The 23,151-nt window shown below is 44.8% G+C and overlaps 1 protein-coding gene across 4 annotated transcripts in view; it reads right to left on the bottom strand.

Annotated features, from left to right (window-relative positions):
* Positions 1–2,463: 2,463 nt before the first annotated feature.
* The window catches only part of lmo3 (LIM domain only 3), a 65,973-nt gene continuing 45,285 nt past the window's right edge, over positions 2,464–23,151 (bottom strand). For 3 of the 4 annotated variants that reach the window (XM_037760960.1, XM_037760959.1, XM_037760961.1), the window contains exon 4: positions 15,577–16,390. In XM_037760960.1, coding sequence (XP_037616888.1) covers positions 16,285–16,390 — 106 coding nt within the window. In that variant the 3' untranslated portion in view covers positions 15,577–16,284. Of the gene's footprint in view, positions 2,570–15,576; positions 16,391–23,151 lie in introns of those variants that run through there. The other variant, XM_037760958.1, reaches the window with a different exon arrangement.

Below are 23,151 nucleotides of genomic sequence, written 5' to 3' on the forward strand. Positions count from 1 at the left end.
ACCCTCTGCAGACACACAACCAGCTGAGCAGCCAACCTGCTGATATAGCCTCCCAGCCAGGCTGATTATCAGCAGCTGAGGGTGATCACAGGTGATGAGCAAGGAGAGAGAGAAACCTGCAGAACCAGATCTCTCATCATCCCTCGGACCGCCATATTTACATTGATGCGTATTGCTGATATGTTGATTAATGTGCACTGCCCTAAATCAGTAATTCAATGAAATAAATAATGAAATAAAAGAGTATGCTGCTGTTAATGGATTCATATCTATCAGGTCAGACACGTCACACATCTCAAACTGGATGTTTAGTTGAAGAACATTCAGAGATACACTTTAAATCAGTTGTCACTTTAAATCCAGAGCACACTGGTATACTGTAGGCAGCAAAGTCTCAGATCCTGTATGCATGCGTGCTGGATGGACGGGTTTAAAATCACTGAAAAGTCATTTCAATATTAAAATCCCCCGACCTCCTCTGGAGAAATCAATCCCCACCAAATAGGGATTTTCCCTCAGAAGACCTGAGTCTTTGTATTTAAGGGGTTAAGCGACAGGCTTTCAGATCCTAATGATACTAGTAATTAGTGCTTTATGGAAGGCTAGTGCACAGGAGAGGTGAAGCAGTTACAAGTTCAAAACATTCATACAATGCTCCCATTTAACACCAGCCATTAGATCAAACATCTTAAGAACCAACACGACGCAGCGTTAAAGGACTCTGCTAACGCCAGCGGCCGGAAACAGCAACAACCGACTTTACAGCAAACGCTGGAGAAGCGAACAAAAACGTCCGGAGACAACCCGCAGGCGGTACTCAGTATCGGTGAGTACCTAGATGTAAGTACTTGTACTCGGTATCGGTGAGTACCTAGATGTAAGTACTTGTACTCCGTATCGGTGAGTACCTAGATGTAAGTACTTGTACTCCGTATCGGTGCATCCCTAGCCTAGATATTTACCTCTCGCAATTTAGATCCAAAACCTGGGCCTGCTCACTGTTTCTAATACTTGTCCCAGAGCGTGATGGGCTGTTAATTGCTTAATTGTATGATGTAGTACAGTTGTTATGTTTCTTCTCTCATACGTTCTCTTCTTTCCATCAGTTCCACCAGTCTGTAGACCAACACACACATTCATACCTACAGACCAGTTCAAGTTTCCAGTTAACCCAACCTTCCCAAATGCAGCAATACGTGTGTTCATAAACTTCTGACAGGCGTCGTGCTCTCCCTTTACCTTAGATATAAGTAATGGATGATATCATCGTCGGAGGTTGCTCGGTGTCTGTGCTGCAGTGATGTAACTGACTATTATAGCAGTCTGTGTGTGATCATTTCAACATTTCTCCAGGCTGAGTAGGCGTAGACAAATGTGCTCCTAGTAGGCAAAGACGGAGTACAGGAGGTTGTCAGTGTGTTGGTTGTGTTGTCAGCCCCTTTGACAGATCAGATTGTGAGGATGAGGGGGGGGGGGTCTGTCAGGGTGATATCCCTCATCCACTGTGGAGATGTCACAGATGCTGCAGGTGGGACTGCAACCGGAGCCGCCGAAGGTTCGAGCCCGCCGGCCGAACTGGGATGTGGAAGCGGTGGCACGAGGGAGAGAACGATGGAGACAAAGCCTAAAAAATTGCAAAACAGATTTATCTGGCCTGTGCGTGGTGTGCTTTGGTTTTCACCCCGTGGCACTCGCAAATCAATAATTGAACAGAGCAAGGATAATAGCCACTACACACATCGCACACTCGGAGAGCACGGGGAGGAAAACTCATTTGGAGGCAAAATAAATTGCTGCTCGTGGTCCAGAGTTGCTCATCACCTGTCTCCTTTCTGAAGGATGGATGGAGAGCGCTGTTGGTTGTGCACACATTAACTCGTATGCTGGGATTCCTTCAATGCTTTACATGTCCTCCAACACATAAAGCACTCATCTGTTTCCTCTCCCACTTCCTGTCACAATAAGTCTTCAAGGTGTGACCTGATCCCTCGTCTCACAGATTAGAAACAGTCCTAGAGACGGACCCGTGGCGAGGCCTGCTTTACTGTGGTCATCCCATAATGAGATTGTGAAATACTAGTATCAGGAGGCAGGTACATTGTTGAGCTGTATTTGTGGAAAAGATATGCTGAGCTGTTCAGGGATGAGGGAACAGAGCCGCCGCTCTCTGGGGTTCGGATGCAGGCCGAGAGCAATTTACAGTACTGTTGCACAGCGAAGCTTTTACTGTACGTCACCGTACACTGTGAGTCTAAACACGTTCTACCACAGTGGACCTGAGGAGTCAAAAGGGCAATGACAGAACACTCCTTCCTTGTCCTGTGGTCAAAGGTGGTAGCCTTTTTCGTCTAAAGGTGAAAAGCAAAGTTTGGGAGGTTGAGGTGTTGGATGCACAAAATAGTCGTCTCTTTACACAACACAACTCTTGAAAAACATCTGACTCTTCCGCCGCTAAATACGTGACTGTCCTCACCAGCTCTGTCTGCTGATTGGTGCTGAGCAGGTTGGGTCTATCAGTTGGTCTATCAGAGCTTTTTCACTGCAAACAGCTGCACTGCTGCTGCAGAATCTGTGGAGTGTAAAACCAAAACAATGAGTACGATGAGGCTTAAAAGCTTCATAGATATGAGAGGAAGTTCAGAGATGATGATAATCCTCTTTCACAGTACACATCGTCATTTGATCCAATTATCATAAATAAAAATGTTGCTTAGTGCTGCTTTAATCAAAGCAGCTTTGAGCGTTCGATTCAAGTCTTTTGGGCTAAAAGAGTTCAGCAGAATCAGTCAAAGACGTTGTTTCTGGTACTTATTAGGTAGATTAGGTAGATTAGGTCGAGGCTGGGTCTCATCATGGTTGATGTCAGTTGTTCAGGGTTCTGACCCAGATTACCATCGATCCATGTTAGTGTTAGTTTTATAAGAATAATGTGAAACCTGATCCTTTAATCATCAGCATGTTGTTTGGTCCGTCCCACACTTCAGTATTACAGAGTATATTGCACGTTGCAGCCTCTAGATGCTGCTAGTGGGACTTTTAAACCTTATTGTTATTTTTAAACACGTGGTGTCCATTTTTAAAAATTCAACCAAAATCAAATCTATTTCATATTTTCTTCTAATCCCATAAATACGCTTCTTGTTCCTTCATTTAGCTGCTGCAGTCGGCCGTATGCAAACATGCATGTGTCTGTATTAAACTGTCCCTGCAGAGACGAGAGAGGGTACACATATGTAATAAATCAAATGTAAGATTAAGCTTATATGAAAAGTTTGCATCCAGAGCAAATCAAAAGGTGAAAGGAAGGTTTGATTTCTTTCCTTTCCAGCAGCCTTGGAGGAGAGGAGGAGAGGAGGAGAGGAGGAGGAGGAGGAGAGGAGCACATTCATTTCTGACGATGAGATCAATAAAGAGATTCTCGCTTCCTGTTCTCGTCCTCCTGACACAGACACGTCTAATTTATTGTTTACCTTGCACTTATTGAGTTTTGAACATTGTTAAATCATACCTTTCAGCTGTTTAATTTCACCTTGCACCAGACCTTCATTCCCCCTGAGCATCCTGTCTTTATACATGCTATCTGCTCCGAGTACAGAGGAGGGATGAAGAGAGAGGGAGAGAGAGAGAGAGAGAGAGAGGGATGAAGAGAGAGAGAGAGAGAGAGAGAGAGAGAGAGAGAGAGAGAGAGAGAGAGGCAGATGAAGCCACCCACTAGGTGCTAAAAAATCTTTCCTCTTCATTATTTGGTCTCTCCTACCTCTCCTCTCCTCTCCTTTCCTCTCCTCTCCTCTCCTCTCGTCTCCTCTCCTCCCTCTCCTCTCCTCTCCTCTCCTCTCCTCTCCTCTCGTCTCCTTTCCTCTCCTTTCCTCTCCTCTCCTCTCCTCTCCTCTCCTCTCCTCTCCTCTCCTCTCCTCTCCTCTCCTCTCCTCCCTCTCCTCTCGTCTCCTCTCCTCCTTCTCCTCTCGTCTCCTGGCTTCTAGGTGCTCCTGCCTGAAATGCTGATGTGGTTCCCTCCCTCCCTCCCTCCCTCCCTCCCCCAGGCCTTTCTTCTCCATCTTTTCCCCGTGGCAATAGATCAGATTTCCTCCAGGGAAATCATTACTTGGCATCATTACCATTCCCAACACTTTTATCTACTAGCCCTTGTTTCCTCACTCCATCGCCTGATTAAGTTTAGGGAGGGGAGGAAGAAGGGGGGAAAGAGGAATACCTTTTAACGCCAGCCCCGATGAAGAGGTCTTGGAGGAGTTGCTTTGATTGGGGTACTTTGAGGTGTGGATGCCGTCTTATGGGACGACTCCGTTTCCATCCAGATTTAAAATAAAAGCTTTCCAATGAGAGACACGCTAAGATGATTTACTGGTGGAGAAGCAGCTGCAGCAGATGTTCCAGTTCAACCTTTATTAGCTGTAGTGATGACGGAGGATGCTCGTCACAGCTGCGTGGAAAGAGGAGGAAGTAACAGACACTGCTCTCAATGGAGCAAGGGTTCAATCTTCAGTCAGAATCTTCTTTCTGAGCGGACCGCGAGGAAGTGATTGGTAGACGTTTTTACAGGATTACAGCAGCTACAGATGACGGCTCTTTAACGCTCCTTTTTCAGAGCTCATCAGTAACGGATCGCTGTCGGGGGGGAAAGACCATTTCAACCAGTAGAACAGATATACTGGAGAACATCCTCAACCCTGCCTCTAAGTACATTTGTTCACAAATAAAAAAAAGTTATGAGGAACAGTTAAGTAATTATTTTAGAAAGAGGAGGTGAACATGTTGGTGTATCTTGGTAGTGACTGACGCTGCCGTTACCAGAGCAGCCGATGCAGATCGGTTGTGGATGCTCTGTGTTCACAGTATTTGACTCCCTCTATGAACGTCCTGTATACAGACACACATCAGGTCCAGTAGAGATGATGGTGATAGGCCTTCAGTGCTGATTCTTTATGTAACGTGTTGATTAGAGCTGTAACTCACTGCCTGTATCTCTGTATTGTTAAGCAGCTTCCCTTTGTGCCACATATCTATAATTCATAATCACAGTTTTGGTTTCTTTGTTGTCCCTGCAGGCAGTCCCAGGTAAGTCGTGGTGCCTCAGCGGGGCTGTATGGGTCTGTATGGGGCTGGGAGGCCCCGGGGTAGAGCCTCAGGCGATGGCTTTGGCCCGGCCGCTCTCCAGAGACAGCCCTGCTCAACCGGTCCGCTCCGTCTTCAGAGACAAATACAAACAGTCCAGCAGCAGCCGCTCTGTCTCTCTGTCTCTGCTTCCTTCCTCTCAGACTCGGCTTCCTCTCTCGCTCTGCCCACGTATTCAACCCAAAGTGATTTACACCCTACGAGTGCTGCATGTGGGTGTGCTCTTCAAAATCGTGCGAGCGGGGTCACGGGGTCAACGGTGGAGGCGGCCAAAAGACGTCTTTCATGACTTCGCCAATACAAATGCATCTCACCAAACAAACTTAGAGAGGAGGGACATGATGAGAGTCCTGCTGATAGCAGCGCTATGAAATATGAAACATGTTGTAATCCAAACACACAACGCTGTACACGCCTCCTCCCGGTGGTCACAACAGGAACTCCTAAATGACACTTGGAGACGATGCTAATAGAAGCTAACGGTGATTTCTGTCACAGCCACACGAGCCAAGTGTCTTTTCACTGTTCCCTCTTTCTGAGCGGTCAGAAGTGAAGCTCTCTCAGCCTCCACGGGCCACCTTGGCCTTTCAGGCCGGGGCTTGCCGGGGTATTAGGGGTGTCAGGTTGTGTGACGGGACGATGAACAGTAATTACAGCGAGGCCCCGGCCCCCGTCTACATCCCCCCGGTGTCAGGAGGACGGCGGCGGATTGGCAGGAGGAGCAGCGTCTCCGGAGTCTCCAGAGGACCCATTAGGACGGAGGCCCGGTGTCCTGATCAAGCAACCCCTGTGCACTTCCACTGCACAATTACAGCTAGGCCCCGCTCAGCTGTGGAGCTCACTGTTGTTTTTAGCGTCACCTTCAGTCCACCGCCTCCTTAATAACGCACTCAGTAGCGAGAGCTGGCACGCCAGCAGCCAGCAGGGTGAGACGTGCAGGTTGAGTTAATGATGGGGGGTTACGGCTTCCGTGTGATGTTACATGAGATCTGATTGGTAGAGAGATCGTGACCTTGTGGTGCACTGGACCTATTATTGAAAAAGCAGGCAGCGGGCTCTGTAATTGCTCCGGGTTTATACGGTTAAAATTCTATTCAGGACACATTGTGGATGTCTCGCTGCTGAAATAAAGACACTACAGGTTTGACTGAGGGTTAGAGGTGTTTCCTGCTTATTGTTTGCTTATGTACTTCCAGTTTGTTTATGAGTATATACTCTACTTCCATACACTCCTCCATATTGCACTTTACATTCACGGAGGCACATTATTGTCTAAAATGTCTTTTCAGATTTCCCTTCAAGGGGCCTAAACCAAAGCAGGAGTAGGCCTCGAGTACACAGAGGTGTCCGCATACTTTTGGACACATATCGAGCCGTGCACATATACCTTTTGATTTCCATTTTGCACATTTAACTGAGTGTGTGTGTGAGTGTGTGTAGTGTGTAGGTAGGAGGCCTATTGCTTTCTGTATTTTCTAAAACTGCACCTCTGTTTATCGCTGATACACAGTTCTCCTCAGATCCCCCATCTGCCCTGTTTGATTACACTCATCCTCCAGAGAGAGGAGGAGGAGGAGGAGGAGGAGAGAGAGAGGGAGCAGTGCCTTTGAGTCTCCTCCGCCATTTCACACAACAAAATAAGACGTTTCATCGCACAACGCTTCTCCACCAAACGAGCTGGGTGGGTTGGAAACTGAGAGAAAATTGCCTTTTGAATAATCCACTTCTTGATTTCTTTTTTCTTTTTTCCTCCTGAAAGGTTTTGTGAAGGTTATTGTTGAGAATAATGCAGCTCCTGCCCCCCTGCAGATGACAATCATCTTTCCAATTTGTTTGAGATTAGGTCATATGGAAACAGCGCATCGTAAACACACAGGGTCGGCACGCCGGCGACGGAGGATGGGGAGGGTGGCACCGTTTCCCCCTGTTCTGGGTGCATCCAGCCTTGATTGCCATGACACTGGCAGTAGGAGAAACCAGGGCAACAAACAAACAGAAATCCACAGATCTCTGTTACTAACTGGGGGAAAGAGAGAAGCCGACGACCCCCCACCCTCCTCCCGGAGCAGCATGACCAGATTGGATGTTTGATTTGCGGCTGGATCAGTAAACACACTACGGCTTTGGCTGTTTCTTTTGATTCAACATAAATCAGATCTGAACAAACAAACGAGTTCTCGGTGTTTGAGATATGACAGTATTGACATCGGCGCTGCCATCTGAGAAGAGCATTAATATTTCTCTTAGCACTACTAGAGGCCCACTTTTATCACTAAAACACTTAAAGCACACTGGTCAGCTGTGTGTGTGTGTGTGTGTGTGTGTGTGTGCGTGTGTGTGCGTGTGTGTGCGTGTGTGTGTGTGTGTGTGTGTGTGGGAGATTGCAATCATTCTCCGTGCATGGTTGAGCTGGTAGACTGAGGCCTAAATGGGCATCTGGTAGAGGTTACCCTGCATCATCAAAAGCAGGATTTGTGAGAGCCGGGAAGCGACCATTAGCCTCTACGCTGCTCTGTGGCTAATGACGGGCCGATAACTCTCCTAATAACAGACCATCAGTCGACGGGGTCAGATTAGTGCTGCAACACGTGTTGCAGATGCAACTACACAATCAATGGGGGTGCTAATTGTGTGTCTCAGGGACATTGACATCTTCTGCTATCTAGAACGTCAATAATAAACCGGCTAGCTTGTGTTTTCTTTACTGTAGAGACGACGTGATACCCGACAGCTTAACCAGAAAGATTAGCCTGATAATTACACAAAACAACATTCAACTGCAAACGCTGTGTGGTATACTTAAAGGTGCAGTGTGGAGGATCTGCTGGTATCTAGCGGTGCGGTGTTTAACCAGCTGAAACGTGTTGGAGAGCTACGATGGCCGACGCCAAAATGTGAATGTCCCTCTCTAGAGCCATTTGGAGCAGAGCAGTGCGTAGAGTATGTGTGCACGTGGGAAGTGAGTGGTGAAGCAAGAGAGAGAGAGCAGCGGTGGCAACGGGAGTGAGTAACGTTATCCACTCCGGCCCAAGCAGTTCTGGGCTCCTGTAGACACATGGCGGCCGGCTCCGTGAAGAGGACCTGCTCCCTATGGAGACATAAACGGCTCATTATAAGGTAACGAAAACACAACCACTCTTATTATCAGATGATTATACACTAAAGAAAACACACTTATTAATATTATACTCCATTTCTGCCAATAGATCCCCCTAAACGTGACTCATTGGTCCTTTAAGCAATAGCTCACAACAGTCCAACACCATTCTGGTGTGACGAGGCACTAACACCGCTCTGTTAGTGGGACTGTATCGTCTACATTTAAACTGTCCAGCACAGGAAACAGCATGGTTTCATCTTACTGCGAGCATGAACCTGCTTAATCTGCCAGCTGGATTATGAAACATCCCGTGTTGCAACGTCTTGTGTGACGTTTTGCTCTTGATGACTTTCAACTTTTATTTGTCCCTGAAGAGCGATTGTTTTTTGATGACGGCATAAAGAAACACATGAATATTTGTTGTGTTCAAGGTCAGATATGAGTCTACTGTTAGCACTAAACAAAAGGTCAGGGGTCATCATCAACATTAGTGTTCATCCTCTGGGGTATGCTATCTCGTTCTCAATGAATCTCTTACTCTACAAGACATCATTTCCATCAGAAACAAGCTGGTGTTTCATCCTCTGGGGACCATGAGTATCCTCAGCAACATTCACATCAATTCAGTGGTTAGTTTTGAAGACACCTTGTCAAGTGTTGTTGGAACAGGACGGGTCAAGGGACCACAACATTTAGTATTCAGACATGTTCTGTAGGGGACCACGGATATCTGTATTAAACGTGTCTACACCTCCAACAGTAAAGCTGCTTTCCATCAACTGTCAAAGTCCAAACAGCTGCTTTGACAGCCATGACTGAGGCGTAGCAGCAGCTGCATCCTAACACCACAGCTGTTCTCTCGGAGTACTGCTTATGAAATTAAAGAACATTGTATAGAATGAGTTTAGTGCTCCTCGCTCCTCCGTCAGCCGGCCCTGAATAGAGCCACAGAGGAACATCTACGTGATGAGTGGTGAGATCTTCAGAGAGCTTTGTTTCAGTCATTACCCAGACTGTTATAGATTTATTTCTCTTCTTTTTATAGAGCAGATGTCATCATCTGTTTTGTCTACCAGCGCGTGATCGGTGGATCGGTAGTGTTGCACGTTCCTACTGACGACTAACTAATCTTTCAGTGGGCTGCACTCATTTTGGGAAGTACACTGAAATCAGACCAAAAATACAAAAGTCCATTCTGCCTGCGATAAAGAGCTAATGACCCAACAACAGGGATATATCTGCCAGGGCACCCATCTCCTTGAAAGGGCCAAAGGATAAGGAGTCATTAAAGCGGCGTTATCTGGTCCAGATAGCATTGGCATGTCTGTAAAGATCATTATTTTTGCCCCTGGAGCCGTTTGGCAAAGGAGAGCAGGGCTAACTGCACAGCCAGCGCTAACTCCAGGGTCAGCTGGAGCACGGGGATGAAGACGCTAACGATACGCAGCCTGGCAGCTAATGCCTTTTCTAAATGCTCTTAATGACTGTGAACTCTAATGTGAGAGAGTTCCACATCTCCGTTTCTCTGCTTTGTTGCTTCGTCAGCTCGCCGTGTAGCTGAGAGGGACACGGCCGAGCGGTCGCTGTTTCATTCTCTTTACTTTTATCAGGCTTCTACTTTGATGTGTGATGTTTTTACCCTGTAGTCAGGGTGAAGGGAGGGGCGTGCACGTCTCACTGAAGGCCCCAGTGAGCTGTGAGCGGCCCTATTCTAATAAAGACTCTTAAAGGAAACAGTCTATAGCCTTCCCTTTGGTGACGCTGAGTGTTTATGTGAAGGACTACTCCACATCTCAGACTGACGCGAGGGAGCGAGAGGACGAACAAGTACCTTTCTCCAGTCAGCTGGAGACAGAAGAAATGTTCTATGTGGTTCTCTTCACCGTCTATTGGAACAGTACGGACCCCTGGAAGGGACATGGAGGGAAAAAAAAACGAGTACTTTTACGAGATCTCGCAAAACATTTTCATTTAGAGTCTCTATCACAGCGACAGGAGCTGGGAAATAGATGAATTTACTGTTTATCAGACCACAAGAATTAGCTTCCATATATTTCATGCTGAATGCAGTACCTGTGAGGGTTTCTGGATCAATATCTGTCAATGTTTTGTGTTAATTGATTTACAATAATAAATATATACATACATTTACATATTAGTCCACTCCCATGTTGATAAGAGGATTACATACTTGACTAATCTCCCTTTGAGGTTCATTTTGAACAGATAAAAATGTGCATTAATGTGCGACTAATTGCGATTAACTATGGACAATCATGTGATTAATTGTGATTAAGTATATTAATCGATTGACAGTCTTAATACTTAAATAACGTCATTTCCATAGTTATTTTAAGCCAAACACATTCTTTTCCTCATCCTGACTAAGTGGTTTTATTGCCTAAACATAAGGAAGATGTTTCATGTGAAGATGGAAGTTTATTTTGAAAAGATTGTATGTATGTATGTAACGGGTGTAAATTGAAACGTGTGGCTGAACATTCGTAGGAAAACGGACAAAAAAGGAGGACTAACTGTTTTTGTAAGATATCATTCAAACCGTTGCTGAACCGATGGAACAATAGCAATAAGAGTTCAAGAGTTGTTGGGTTGGTAGGGGTTAATGATGTCCTCTCAGATGTGGGTGATTTCAGAAGGACGGCAGCTTTCTTGTAAAGTTCTCATATTTAATTACAACGTCCTGATTATGGGAGAATTGTTTTAAATATTGCTATGCACGGTGCCTCTATATTATTATAGATATATGATATATATCTATAATAAAATTAAAATGTACATGTATTAATCCCTTTGTATTGCCAATGTGGGAACGGATTGTAACGTAACTTGACCTCTCCGCCTTTCTCAGTTGCCTTTAACAGCCTGTGTTCTAAGTAACGGACTCGTTTATGAGGTTTATGCGCCGCTCCAGAGGGCCTCGCCTCTCTTCAGCTCCCTTAAAGCTCCAACAGTGAGTAGTTAGCGGAGCAAAATACTGTCTGGAGTGTTTAAGACAAAGGTTAGAAAGCTAACTTACAGTAGCTTTGTGGCGTGGATCTGCCATCGGTTGCGTCGTAACGTGAGCTGATGAAGTAATTTGCAAACGGCCAGCTAGTTAGTGTCATGGAGCCAATGGTCCCAATAAAATATTACAGAACATTATCTAAGATATATGATTTAATATAAGGTCACGTCACGGTTTTGGCCGATGCCCAGGATGCTCGGAGCGCGAGCACGAGCACGAGCACGAGCACGAGCACGAGTACGAGCAACTACTGACTGTAGTTCACTTAGGTGTCATTAATAACAAGAATTTTCTTAAAGTTCCATAAAGAACCTTTAATGTTGATATATTACACTGATTAACAAGAACATTTAAAAGTGTCCCTTCATATGAAAGCATTTGGCGACCTGCAGCTCCAGCGTACGAACACACGGCTCCTACCACAGCGGTCGTTACACCTTGTGGTCGTCGACCTGCAGCTCCAGCGTCTGAACACACGGCTCCTACCACAGCGGTCGTTACACCTTGTGGTCGTCGACCTGCAGCTCCAGCGTACGAACACACGGCTCCTACCACAGCGGTCGTTACACCTTGTGGTCGTCCACTTTCATCTGCAGACGCTGTAACGGTGCAGAAAGCCGTCGCTTGGTGTTGCATCATCCCTGTGACACCAGACGTCGGCGGTAATGATGCTACATCATCAGCGTAGAGGATTCAGGGGGTTAACATCTGAGCCGTAATAACACATGACACATGTCTGCCATTAGTGAGAATCCTCCCTATGGTTGGCACACTTTCTTTTAATTTGACTGGGCTGTAATCTCCATGTGTTTTCATCTACTAAAGAACTTCCAACAGCTTGAGCCTAATCAAAGAGTTTCTCTCTCCTCTTTGTGTCTCTGGATAAGGAAATTCAATTAGCTTAATTGGTCTGGATATTATGCTCTGTAATGTGATGTAAGCATCAGTGTCGACAAACTTCACAGGGCACTTTAGAAGCACCTCGCTAATTAGAGCAATAACTTTAATCCAAATGTTTTACTTCGACATTCCAGATGATTCTAAATTGAAATCCAGGTAATTAGTTGAAACAACCCGGGAGGAGATATCTGGCGCTCCTTCTCCAGAGCTGCTGACGGCGTTCTCTTGTTCCATGTTTGACACATGACAGAACCAAAATAGAAAACCCACTTTTTTTCCCTCTGACAAGATGAAAGCCCATTGTGTTTTTAGAGCTGAACAAAGGATGGATTTGAAAAATGAATCTCATTTGAATGAGAAATTTAAAGCCTGCAACCAACAGAAGCTTCTGTCGGAGGTTTTGTGAGCTCCCCGTCGTCGGGACAAAACCGAGGAGGGCATTTTACAAGCAGCAGAGACAACAACTGAGGAAATGATTGCACTTTAGATCAATCATATATCATAGGCTGCAACATGCTCTGTTGGTTAGGGTAATGGACAGGGAACAGGCTCTTTCTGGCGGCTGGTTTGCATCTAACGCCGTGCCCTTGAGCTACATACTTAACCTCAGTTGACTTTTAACAGGATTTATAAAGAATGAAAACTTCCTCCAGATACAAACATCAGCATGACAAATAACAGAGGCCACACTCACTGGTAACACAATAAAACTGTATTACATTTGTGCTTAAAATTATTACAATTACAGTATTTACAAGTGTTGTCCTAAAAATAAACATCTCATGCTGGATGACACATAAAAAGAAATCATTGTACAATAGCAAGCAAAAAATGAATATTTCTTTTATGTACATCCCACAATTTACAAATTAAAGAACTGTTTTTTTTTTTGCCAGCTAAGAAATGGTGCTGAGCGCTGTTGCACGCGTTGTTGCACGCGTTGTTGCACGCGCTGTTGCACGCGCTGTTGCACGCGCTGTTGCACGCGCTGTTGCACGCACTGTTGCACGCGCTGTTGCACGCGCTCAGATGCTGATATTTACTAGCGGACGTGTAACTCGTCAGCAGCAGAGAGCCACCGTGACCGAGGTGAGCGGGTTAGACGGTGAGCGACCTGCTGCGGAGTTAACTGAACCCAAAGCTGTGGTTGAAAATCACACAGCCTCTCAACATCAAACAGCGATTGAGAAATCATCGATTTGGATTCAAGTATCAGCATGTCAAACGATGCCAAATTTGGGACAACAGGTGATGCACTGAATGCTTATCAAATAAATAGTGTACAAAAAGTAACCAACCCCCACCATCCCCGACCGATCCCTACACCCCTACGACCGCTACGACGACACGCCTCCGCGAGCATTCCCACACATCTCCGTTTGACTAGTGTGAAAGCAAAGTTTTCATAAATAGAAAGTCTGTCTCCAGCAAAAGAAAATACACAGCCTTGTTTCAGAGCAGAGCCCGGAGTCACAGTCTGAACCCGGGCTGCACAAACACACCGCTGAAACAACAGGAGCTCTGACGGAATGCATTTCAGGAATGGAACGGCGACCCGTCAAACCACGACAACCACGCGTCTCTCTACAGGCATTAAGTCTGGTCCATAACGTTTAAAGGGGACATATCAGGTTCATACTTGTATGTTGGTTTCTACTAGAACATGTTTTCATGCTTTAATGTTCATAAAACACTCTGTCCGTTTTAGTGCCTGTCTCTTTAAGAGGAAAAGCTGCTGTGATTGGCTTGAGAGAAAAAATATGGTTCACCTTTGCAAAGGTAGTTCTCCAGCTGTGGGTGGTATATTCTAATGAGCCTGCATGTGACATAAGAAGGGGAACCTCATCTGATTGGCTTGTTGAATCACGTTTTCTGATCTAGACAGCACACATAGACCTGAGTGGGTCGTGTTATTTCACAGTTTGAGGGTTGGTAGACGCTCCAGATACCAACATGGATGAGTAGAAACACTGAGAAAGGGAGTTTCTCTGATATGTCCCCTTTAAAGCTGCTTGAATTGTCCCACCTGAGGGCAGTAGAACAAGATGAAAACAACTGTAAATACTGTCTTCCTTCTAATGTTGTTTGTTGCCTATTTACAGACCCAGCAGACAAAGAACAACGTTAGCATCTCATTGGAGCGGCGTTTGTGTCTTTGAGTCTTTTAGCTCTGTTTTGGTCTCCACCAAATGCTGTGAAAATAATATCTGTCTCTTCTATCTGCTAAATGCTCCACTAGCTTCAGCAGCTGGTTGCTTTAGCGTTGACTGCTGTCTGCTGCTTTGGTTTTGGATTACGGAGAGAGTTATTCATGTTGACGGATATTATCAGACCGTCTTTAGTCGGGCAGCTAAACTGAAATATTCAGAACAACGGTGCGTTTGGCGATAAAAGCAACACATTTGGCCCAGATGTAGATTTATATGTAATGCAAAGATATAGATATTGGGGCGCTGCATTCGGCCCCTGAGGGTCGTTAGGTGCTTAATATTCCTAAATGTTGCAGAACACTGATTTTAAACTTCTGATGATTTCCACGGTGTGTTCAAGCTCATTAGATCAGACGTTTTTAAGGAAACCAAATAAAAGAAGCATGAAGGTCACTTCAGGGTCAAACATGTCATCATGATAGAATGACAACCAGAAAACAAAGGGCTGCCGCGGCCCTCAAGGGCCAAACATGCAGCGCCTCGATATCTATATTTTTTCATAACATATAAACCTACATCTGTACCAAATGTGTTGCTTTTATTATTTTATTTAATTGTTATGCTGCCAGTGGAGCAGCTAAACTGAAATATTCAGAACAATATCGGCAGAAATATTCTCCAAATATTCCTAAATGTTGCAGAAAACTGAATGATTTCCAGGGTGTGTTCAAGCTGATCAGCTCAGATGTCAGAAGATCACACACATGTTTTTATTACCTCCTTATTTTTTAAGGGAAAAACGTGAAAACCAATGAGGTGATCAGATCAGATGTTTTTAAGGGTACTTTTTTAGAGAAAACCAAATAAAAGGAGCATGAAGGTCACTTCAGGGTCAAACCCTCAGGGGCCAAATTTGCAGCGCCCCGATATCTATATCTCTTCATAACATATAAACCTTCATCTGTACCAAAGTTGATGTTTTATCGCAGAATGCCCAGTTGTTCTGTTGAACTGCCCCGCTCCTTAGACTGCAGGAATAACATGGATGAATGTTGAAAATGGGCGTAGTTCCCCTTTAATGTCCTCAAAAGCTGCTGACTGACATTCAAAAGAGACGTCAAATCTCACGTTTACTTTGCGCTAGCAGAAACGTCTGTGACTCCAGTCCTCACAGGTCAACTGTCCTCTAGAGACACTGTGTCTTTAATATATTAATGTAGTGGTGGTGTAGTACTGTATGTCCTGACTCTAAAGGTTCTGATAGGATTGTATGGACCAGACCGAGCCGAGCCGAGCCGAGCAAGACCGCATGACAGATGAGTCCTCAACATGCTCACACACACACACACACACACACACACACACGCACACACACATCCACAGACACACACACACACACACACACACACACTCAGACACGCAGCAACAAATGAGTCATGGGCGTTCTTTTAGCCGCTCTTCCGTTTACATTCTCTGTGTTTTAAATGTGGTATCATACAGTAAAAAGGTCTTTATCTCAAAGTGACATTGATTGACAAAACCTCAGTGTGTTCTAGATTCAAGTAGAAGTTGTCTGTCCTCCGATACGACGAGACAGGACTGCTTTTGGGTGGGTTAATTTAGCTTTCTGGGATCATCTGTTGGTTCGAGGCCGGTGCTGTGGACCTGCTGGAGGAAAGAGGCATCATCCGTCACAAACATAGAAACTCGGTTTTGTCTTCACACGTGTAGTTTGTTGTAGTTTGTTGTCGTTGTCCCGGGGCCGTCCCCGCCACGCCGGCGTCTCTATGGCTATTCTGTACAGCAGAGTGTGTCCCTTGCTTGGTTATGTACATGTGGGGGACGGGAGCTGGACAGGAGGCAATAGTGCTGTTTGTTGTGTGATTGCAAGCTCTCCTTCAGTCTCTCTCCCTCCCACTCTCCTCCTCTTCCTCCTCCTCCTCCTCCTCCTCCTCCTCGTTGTGGTCGGTGTACGAGGGTCAGCGGACCTGGGGAGCGTAGCCCTCCTTCATCAGCCCCTCCTCGTAGTCTGTCTGGCACAGGATCATGTTGTTCTTCAGGAAGAACTTGTCTCCCACACAAAACCTGCAGCACACAAAGAGACAGAGAGAGGGGGGGGGTTTACATAAGCATCAAAGACACAATCTCATCATTAGCACTGAGCTGTAGGCTAGCAGGCCTAGCCAGCTGCAGCTAGCTTCCTGACTATAGTGCAAAGTCTGTGCTTTAGCAGCGTAACCTCGGTGCCAACACCCCCCTTCAGCTGCAGCGCCGCCGTGTGCAGGCCGGCTTCTCCTCCAGGAAACAGTCAACTCAATTACAGGGCTGGGGGGGGCGGTGGTGGAATTATCTGTGTTTGGAGCCGGGGTTCCTTTCCACCTGCAGCTCTTACACAAACCCCCACCGACCTCAGCGGCGGCCCGTCCTGCTCCAGCCAGGGGGGGGCCACGGTTACGCTTGACCTTTCAGCACAGTGCCAAGTGGAGATTATGTTGAACGCGGAAGAGCAGTAACTCTCCCTGTATTGTCCTGAGGGCTGCTTATCTCCCTCAGTGTGCAGGTTAGACAAGGTCGGCGAGCAGCGGTGCCAGTGTTTACCAGGGGGGAGGTGGAGCCGGGGTAGGTGGGGGGGGTATGGGGACAGTGAGCCTCGCCTCCGTTTGACTTCCTTGGATGTTAAGACTGCTGAGTTCAGTGCTGGGAGCTGCACACAGCGGATGGAGCTCAGGTACCTGACAAGCTCGGGCTGTTCGCAGCATTTATTCAGGGCTGCAGGGCAGATCCAGAGCGTGATTTGTTGCATCCATTTGGGACCAATTAGCAGGATTCAAATACACCGTAGGTGTTGGCACAAAATACCAAAAAAGTGTGAGAATGGTGTGTTTCTGGAAATAAATCCAAATGCTCTGAGGAAGAGCTGACATTTATTTTGAAGACAAAAACAGTATCATGTGAAGCTCCACACTCTGATGTGGGTCTTTGAATTCATGAACATGTCAGTGAGGTATCATGAGCAATACAGTCTGTCAGTCTCTGATACAGGATGCTCAGTGGGCGACTCTCCGCTGGTTTCAGGCCAACCTTCCCAGCACGGCAGGAAATGAATGGAGCGCCCTCGTCGACTCCTTCTTGGAAGCTTTGTCCAAGAAAACTCCTCCAAGCGTCCTATCAGGAAGGACTGTTAAAGCTACGTCCATAAAATCAGCTTCACTCAGCTAGAGATTTAAAGCTGAATATTATCACTGACAAATAGAAATCTATGTGTTTATACTTCTAATAAAACCAGAAATCAGCCTCAAATCAAAGAAGAACTGTGCAGCCAGACCTGGAGAAACAATGAATCCAAACACTGGAGCTGGAATGTCTCGTAGAGGGAACGGGAATGTGACGTCATCGACAGACGTCGGACACGTTGGAGGGTAACGGTGCCGTCAGCTGACCGTTTACTGATGAACTAACAGGAAACACTACACAGTGATGAGGAGTCACGTTGTGTAGATATAGCTTACAGTCAGACACAAAGGGAGGCTAACGTACTGGTGATGGTACGGCTGGCAAGCTGTCAAGGATGGATATCATTAACTAACTTCAGTTTCACCCCTTTTTGCCTCCGTCAGCTTCTCTTTATATTCATATTTGTCTTTATACATTTGTCTTATAGATTCCTATACGCTACCCTCCAGAGAGTGCTGCAGGGATGACGTCATGTTGAAGGCTAACCTGGAAGTGATCATCGCCCTGGTTCCCTCCACTAACAGCCGATGGGATTGTTCTATTGGCTTTTGGATTATTGCAGGAAAATAATCTCTGTGGCAAACACACGTTTATGATACCGACATGTTTTGTTCCGTAATATAATCTCCACAAATGAACACCAGTCTCCAGAAGTAAAGAAGTCAAAAGCTAATGTTAGACTATAAACCGACTACTCCACGGTCACATGAGCGCGAGAATACACGAGGATGAAAAGGAAGACTTCCGTAGTGTCCAAACGGCGGTAAAGCAACCTCCGTGTCCGTCACGTGATGCCATCGGGCCCAAAAACAATTTTTCCCTGTAGACTTCGATTGGGAAAGAGACGTCTGTAACTCAGAGGATCATTTATTTTGAGGTGAATCAACTTGGGCAATCAAGATCAGGGTACTTTTTCAGACGGATGTGGAGCCGTTTAGACTTCATGCTCCACTGAGACACTTTCATAGGAATGAACGGAGCCCCGCCTCCAACGCTGGATCCAGTTCTCTCTATACATCCATGATGTTAGGACTCATTCCTGCAGCTCTCTACTGCCCTGAGACTGATTTGACTGGAGGATCTGGAGGATCTGGAGATCTGAGATGATCTCATTTGTTTGTTTGTTTGTTAGCAGACAGAATAGTAGTTTTCTTACATATCTCCTGAGGTTAAAAACAGGATGCGTGCACAGCGTTATTACCAACCTAAACCCAGACGACTACCATCCATCCATCTGCAGCGGTCTGACAGCGTGATTAAGCCGAGGCAGAGGTGTGTTTCATGTAATGGTGTCATCCACTCTAATAAAAACGTCCTCCTCAGAATCTATTAGTGTCCGTCTCACTGAAGCCGAGCCCACTCCCGCTTTAACTTTATCTCCCTTTATTGTTTCTTACCCCTCCTCTCTCTCTCTCTCTCTCTCTCCTCCCCCCTCAGCCCTCCACTTATTTCACACGGCCAAATTGTTTCTGCTCGGTGAAATGTCAACAGCATATGTGACATCTGTGCACCAATTATGATGAGGATATTACACTGGGCCCGTCACAGGCGTGTCTAATAAAGGACCTTGTGTTGCTCTACTAGTTCCTACTATTCCACTTTCTTATAAAACAACTGCAGGGCACATCTTCTATCTGTACAGCTCTCTATTAGAGGAGGCTGATATATTAGTATGCTGCTACCAGTCAACATGTGATTATCAGCTAGTTACTGGTGCTCACTGCTGATATCAGAAATAATGAGTGCTGACTAAAACCAGAAGGAGAGCACACATTACCACTATTATAAAGTCTTTACTCTGGTTACCTGGTAGTGTTCATATTGATTTTAATAATAATAATAAGGCACTACGTGGCCGTGCACCAGACGACATTGCGTAATGCCCCTCAGACCCTCCGGTTCTTCTCTTCCAGTTGTAAAAACATCTGGTGACGCTGCTTTCAGCCGCTGGAACGACCTTCCAGAGGAGCTGAGAGGAGATGGAAATATTAATATTTATAAACGTAAACTAAATACCCATCTATTCAGTCTGGCTTTTATAGTTTTATGGTTTTATTGTTTATACTTATTGTATTCATCATCATCATTTTAGTGTTTATTTTACTCTATTTTGTTTAATCAAAATGTTATTGCTGATCATTATTATCTCTTTTATTTTATTTTATTAAAATTGCATTATTTCAATACAATCAGCTTATTTTGTGTAGTTTAATATTTTTTATTTATTTAATTTGTATTGTTATTTTTATTTCCTTGTATTTTATTTATCTTTTATTATCTTAAATACCCATCTCTTATTGCTTTCTTATTCAATGAACTTTTATATTGGTTGTTTTGGTGCATTCGTCTCTAAATCCATTTTTAACACTCTATATTTTTACTTTGAACTGCATTTGAAAGGTTCTATATAAATAAAGTTTGACTGATTGATTTACTGTATTAACTTCAGTGCTTTAAAGTGTTCAACACCACATCGTTGTAAATATTGAGGCAAAAAGGTAGGGCGTATCTTTTCAGGAAATCAAATCATCAGAAATCTTTACTTAATATTTGCCCAGTAATTGTTGTGGTTTTATTATCTTGATTTAGGTCTATTATATTATTTTATATTTTTTATAAATGTCTGGCTTAAAGAGGACTTATTATGTTTATTTTCAGATGCAAACTTGTATTCTGGGTTTGAACATGTTTACATGCTTTAATGGTCTCATAGCTCCTCCGTCTGAAACGCTCGGTTTGAGCTCCTTCGATGCTTCCTAAGCTCTTTGCGGCCCGTGACTTCTGCTGTAAGATGCAACTCAGTAAATGTCAGGAGACTCCTGCTAGAACAGCTGAACTTTGGGGTTAATCAGAGTCACTTTAATTGATGGCAGGTGTGTTCTGACTACTAGTTAACGTGAATCTGAATGTGATTGGTTCATTCTGAACGGAGCCACATCCCCAATCATAAGACGTTATGCACACTTATGCAACCACATCATTTTAGTTTTGTCCTCCTAAAAGATTTCAATTGAATTGTTCAGGTTATAGGAGGTCACTTTAAAGGTGGATTATTTATCTTTCTATAGACTTTTTCTATCCACAGGTGACACACTAGAGGAAGGTGAAAAAGCACCAAAGCATAACAGGTCCTCTTTAAAGTGTGTGTTGTCATCTGAGACATGTCTAAACAGTTTAGCCTCTTATTTAAACACGTTTTAACGTCATGGTATGAACTAGTTCATCTGAAGCACGTCACCACGCTGCTCCAGTGTCTGAGCTTGGTGTTCAGTTAGGTGGAGATCCGGTGACGGTGAAGACCACAGCATATGGTTCAATTCATTTCTCATCAAACCCCCCCTGAACCCCGTATGGAAGCATCTGCTGTCATTATTTAGTACTTATTTACTCCGGTTCAGGTTGTTTCCTGTATGTTGCCGGCCGTATGTACCGTAACACATGTTAGTGTGTGAGCTCCAGCTCAACCTTCATTAAAGGTCTCCCTTAACACCACATCTGTTAGTATCTATAGAGCTGCACAATGATATCATGCTTTCTATCTTTATAGTCTGTCAGCTTCTCTTCCTCTCTCTCTCTCTCTCCCGGCTCTGCCTTCACTTTCCTCCCTCCTTTACTTAGAGGTGACTGTGACTAATGAGTCTTCAGAGACCTCTTGTTGTAGGAGGAAGAGAAAGAATGGCTTCCACAGGCACACACTTAAAAGATGTATTGCGATGCCAGCAATTTGCCTCGGAGGCCCGTGTTAACTAGAGTATTCACTTTCCACTCAAATGAAGAAACAGGGAGATTGTCAAAGAGAGAAAATAGTCTCAACTGCACCAAATCTAATTACTGTTAGGATGCATACAGGTTGAGAAACACTTGGCCCGGCGACACCGACGCTTAATTGTAACAGCATGTTGTAAATCTTCTCTGGCAGATTGCTGCTGGGCAATCAGACGGCAGCACAAGGACACACGGAAGATGAGTTTTTCTTTGGGGGAGTGTAACGTAGAGAATATCATTTCACATCTGGAACGGAGGACGATGACTGCTTTATTTATTTTGGTCTCCATCTCTGGTGTTAAACGTCCACTGCTGTTGTGTTTTAAACTGCCTCCACCTGTGATGCTCAGCACTCACAGGCGTCAGCTCTCTGTACTGTGGACACCCACACCCGACAGGTTCTTACTGGTGCTGGATCAACACCAGGCAGAACAGGCAACATGTGGACACAGACACGTCACCACTCAGCTGCTCCTGATCGGCTTGATTGGAAGTCAATCAGGTCACACAGCTGGACCGATCACGGACGCAGAAGACTCCTCTAGAAGACTAGTAGCACTAATCTAATCCATCACATCACAAGTTCAAACATTAGAAGTTACAAATCTACGAAGATGTTTATCATCTAAAATCATTCTATAGAAAACTAGAAGCATCTGTCGGAGCGATCGGAGCAGAGCTGGACAACACGGTGTGATATTCCCCCGTAGAGGGGACACAAGGTTTCTGTACTGTACCAACAACAAAAATCAATTGTTAATCAAACAATGTGGCCACAAATGGAGGCAGCCGTCACATTAGCTGTGTTGCACCATCCCATTTAATATGAGCCTGCTCTGCCAGAGAAGAGAGGAGAATGTCTATGAAAGAAATGCAACACTGGACGGTACAAATACTACCTGGGATGAAGTATGTTAGTTTACTGCTACTGACAATGTCCTGGCAGGAAATGACCGGTACATTCTCCGTTAAGTTTACGGACATTTTCTTCAACCCTAAAATGAAAAGTCCTCCGTACCATTCACGGACACGTCTGTGAATCCTAAAACGGAAATGTCTGTAGATTTACAGTAAATCCTCCGTAACTAGTCAAATAGCAGCTCAACCTTTACATTCCGGAGGGAAACAGACACTAACGCTGTGTTTATACGTTACCTATCGGTGTCTGCAGACCGCCGGAGGCTAAACCTGGAGCTAACTCTACCTGACGTCCTCTGAAGTCTAAAATATAAACTATGGTAAAACGTTAATTACAATACCAAACTCACGTTAGTCTCAAATGAGTCATCAAAATACTCCTGCGTATCTGGTAACGTTAATGGTCAACAGCAGCTGAACTAAACAACTAAACAGATTTCCAACTAAAACGACTCTGAGCTAACCTTAAGTCCTGAACATGAATCATCTGGTGAGACATTAACTGTGGTTTTCTCTCTGATGTTTCTCCACATTCTAAATGTGAACTAAACTTTGCCGTGTCTCGGGAAAACTCCTGTGAAAAATCAATACAGGAAATTCCTTCATATTAACACGCAACACTGGCCTGTATCTTTATATGGACTTTTCTTACAGTGTATATTATGGGAATATCCGGGAAGATCAGTCAAGTCCTTTTTCGTCAAAAGGCAAAAACCATCTCAAGCGGTAATTGAGTTAGTTTTATAGAACTTTTCCGTTTCCATACAACTTTTCTAATGAGATACTTCAAAATGTGCATAAAATAATGTGAATGGAAACACGGCTAGTAGTCACTACATCGCCAAACTTACAACCACGACTGTTTCACGAGGATTCATGAATACATTCTGGTGTCACCATTTGAAACGCTGCCTCATACTTCTATATCT

This window comes from Sebastes umbrosus, chromosome 23 (genome assembly GCF_015220745.1).
Source record: "Sebastes umbrosus isolate fSebUmb1 chromosome 23, fSebUmb1.pri, whole genome shotgun sequence".
NCBI lineage: Eukaryota > Metazoa > Chordata > Actinopteri > Perciformes > Sebastidae > Sebastes > Sebastes umbrosus.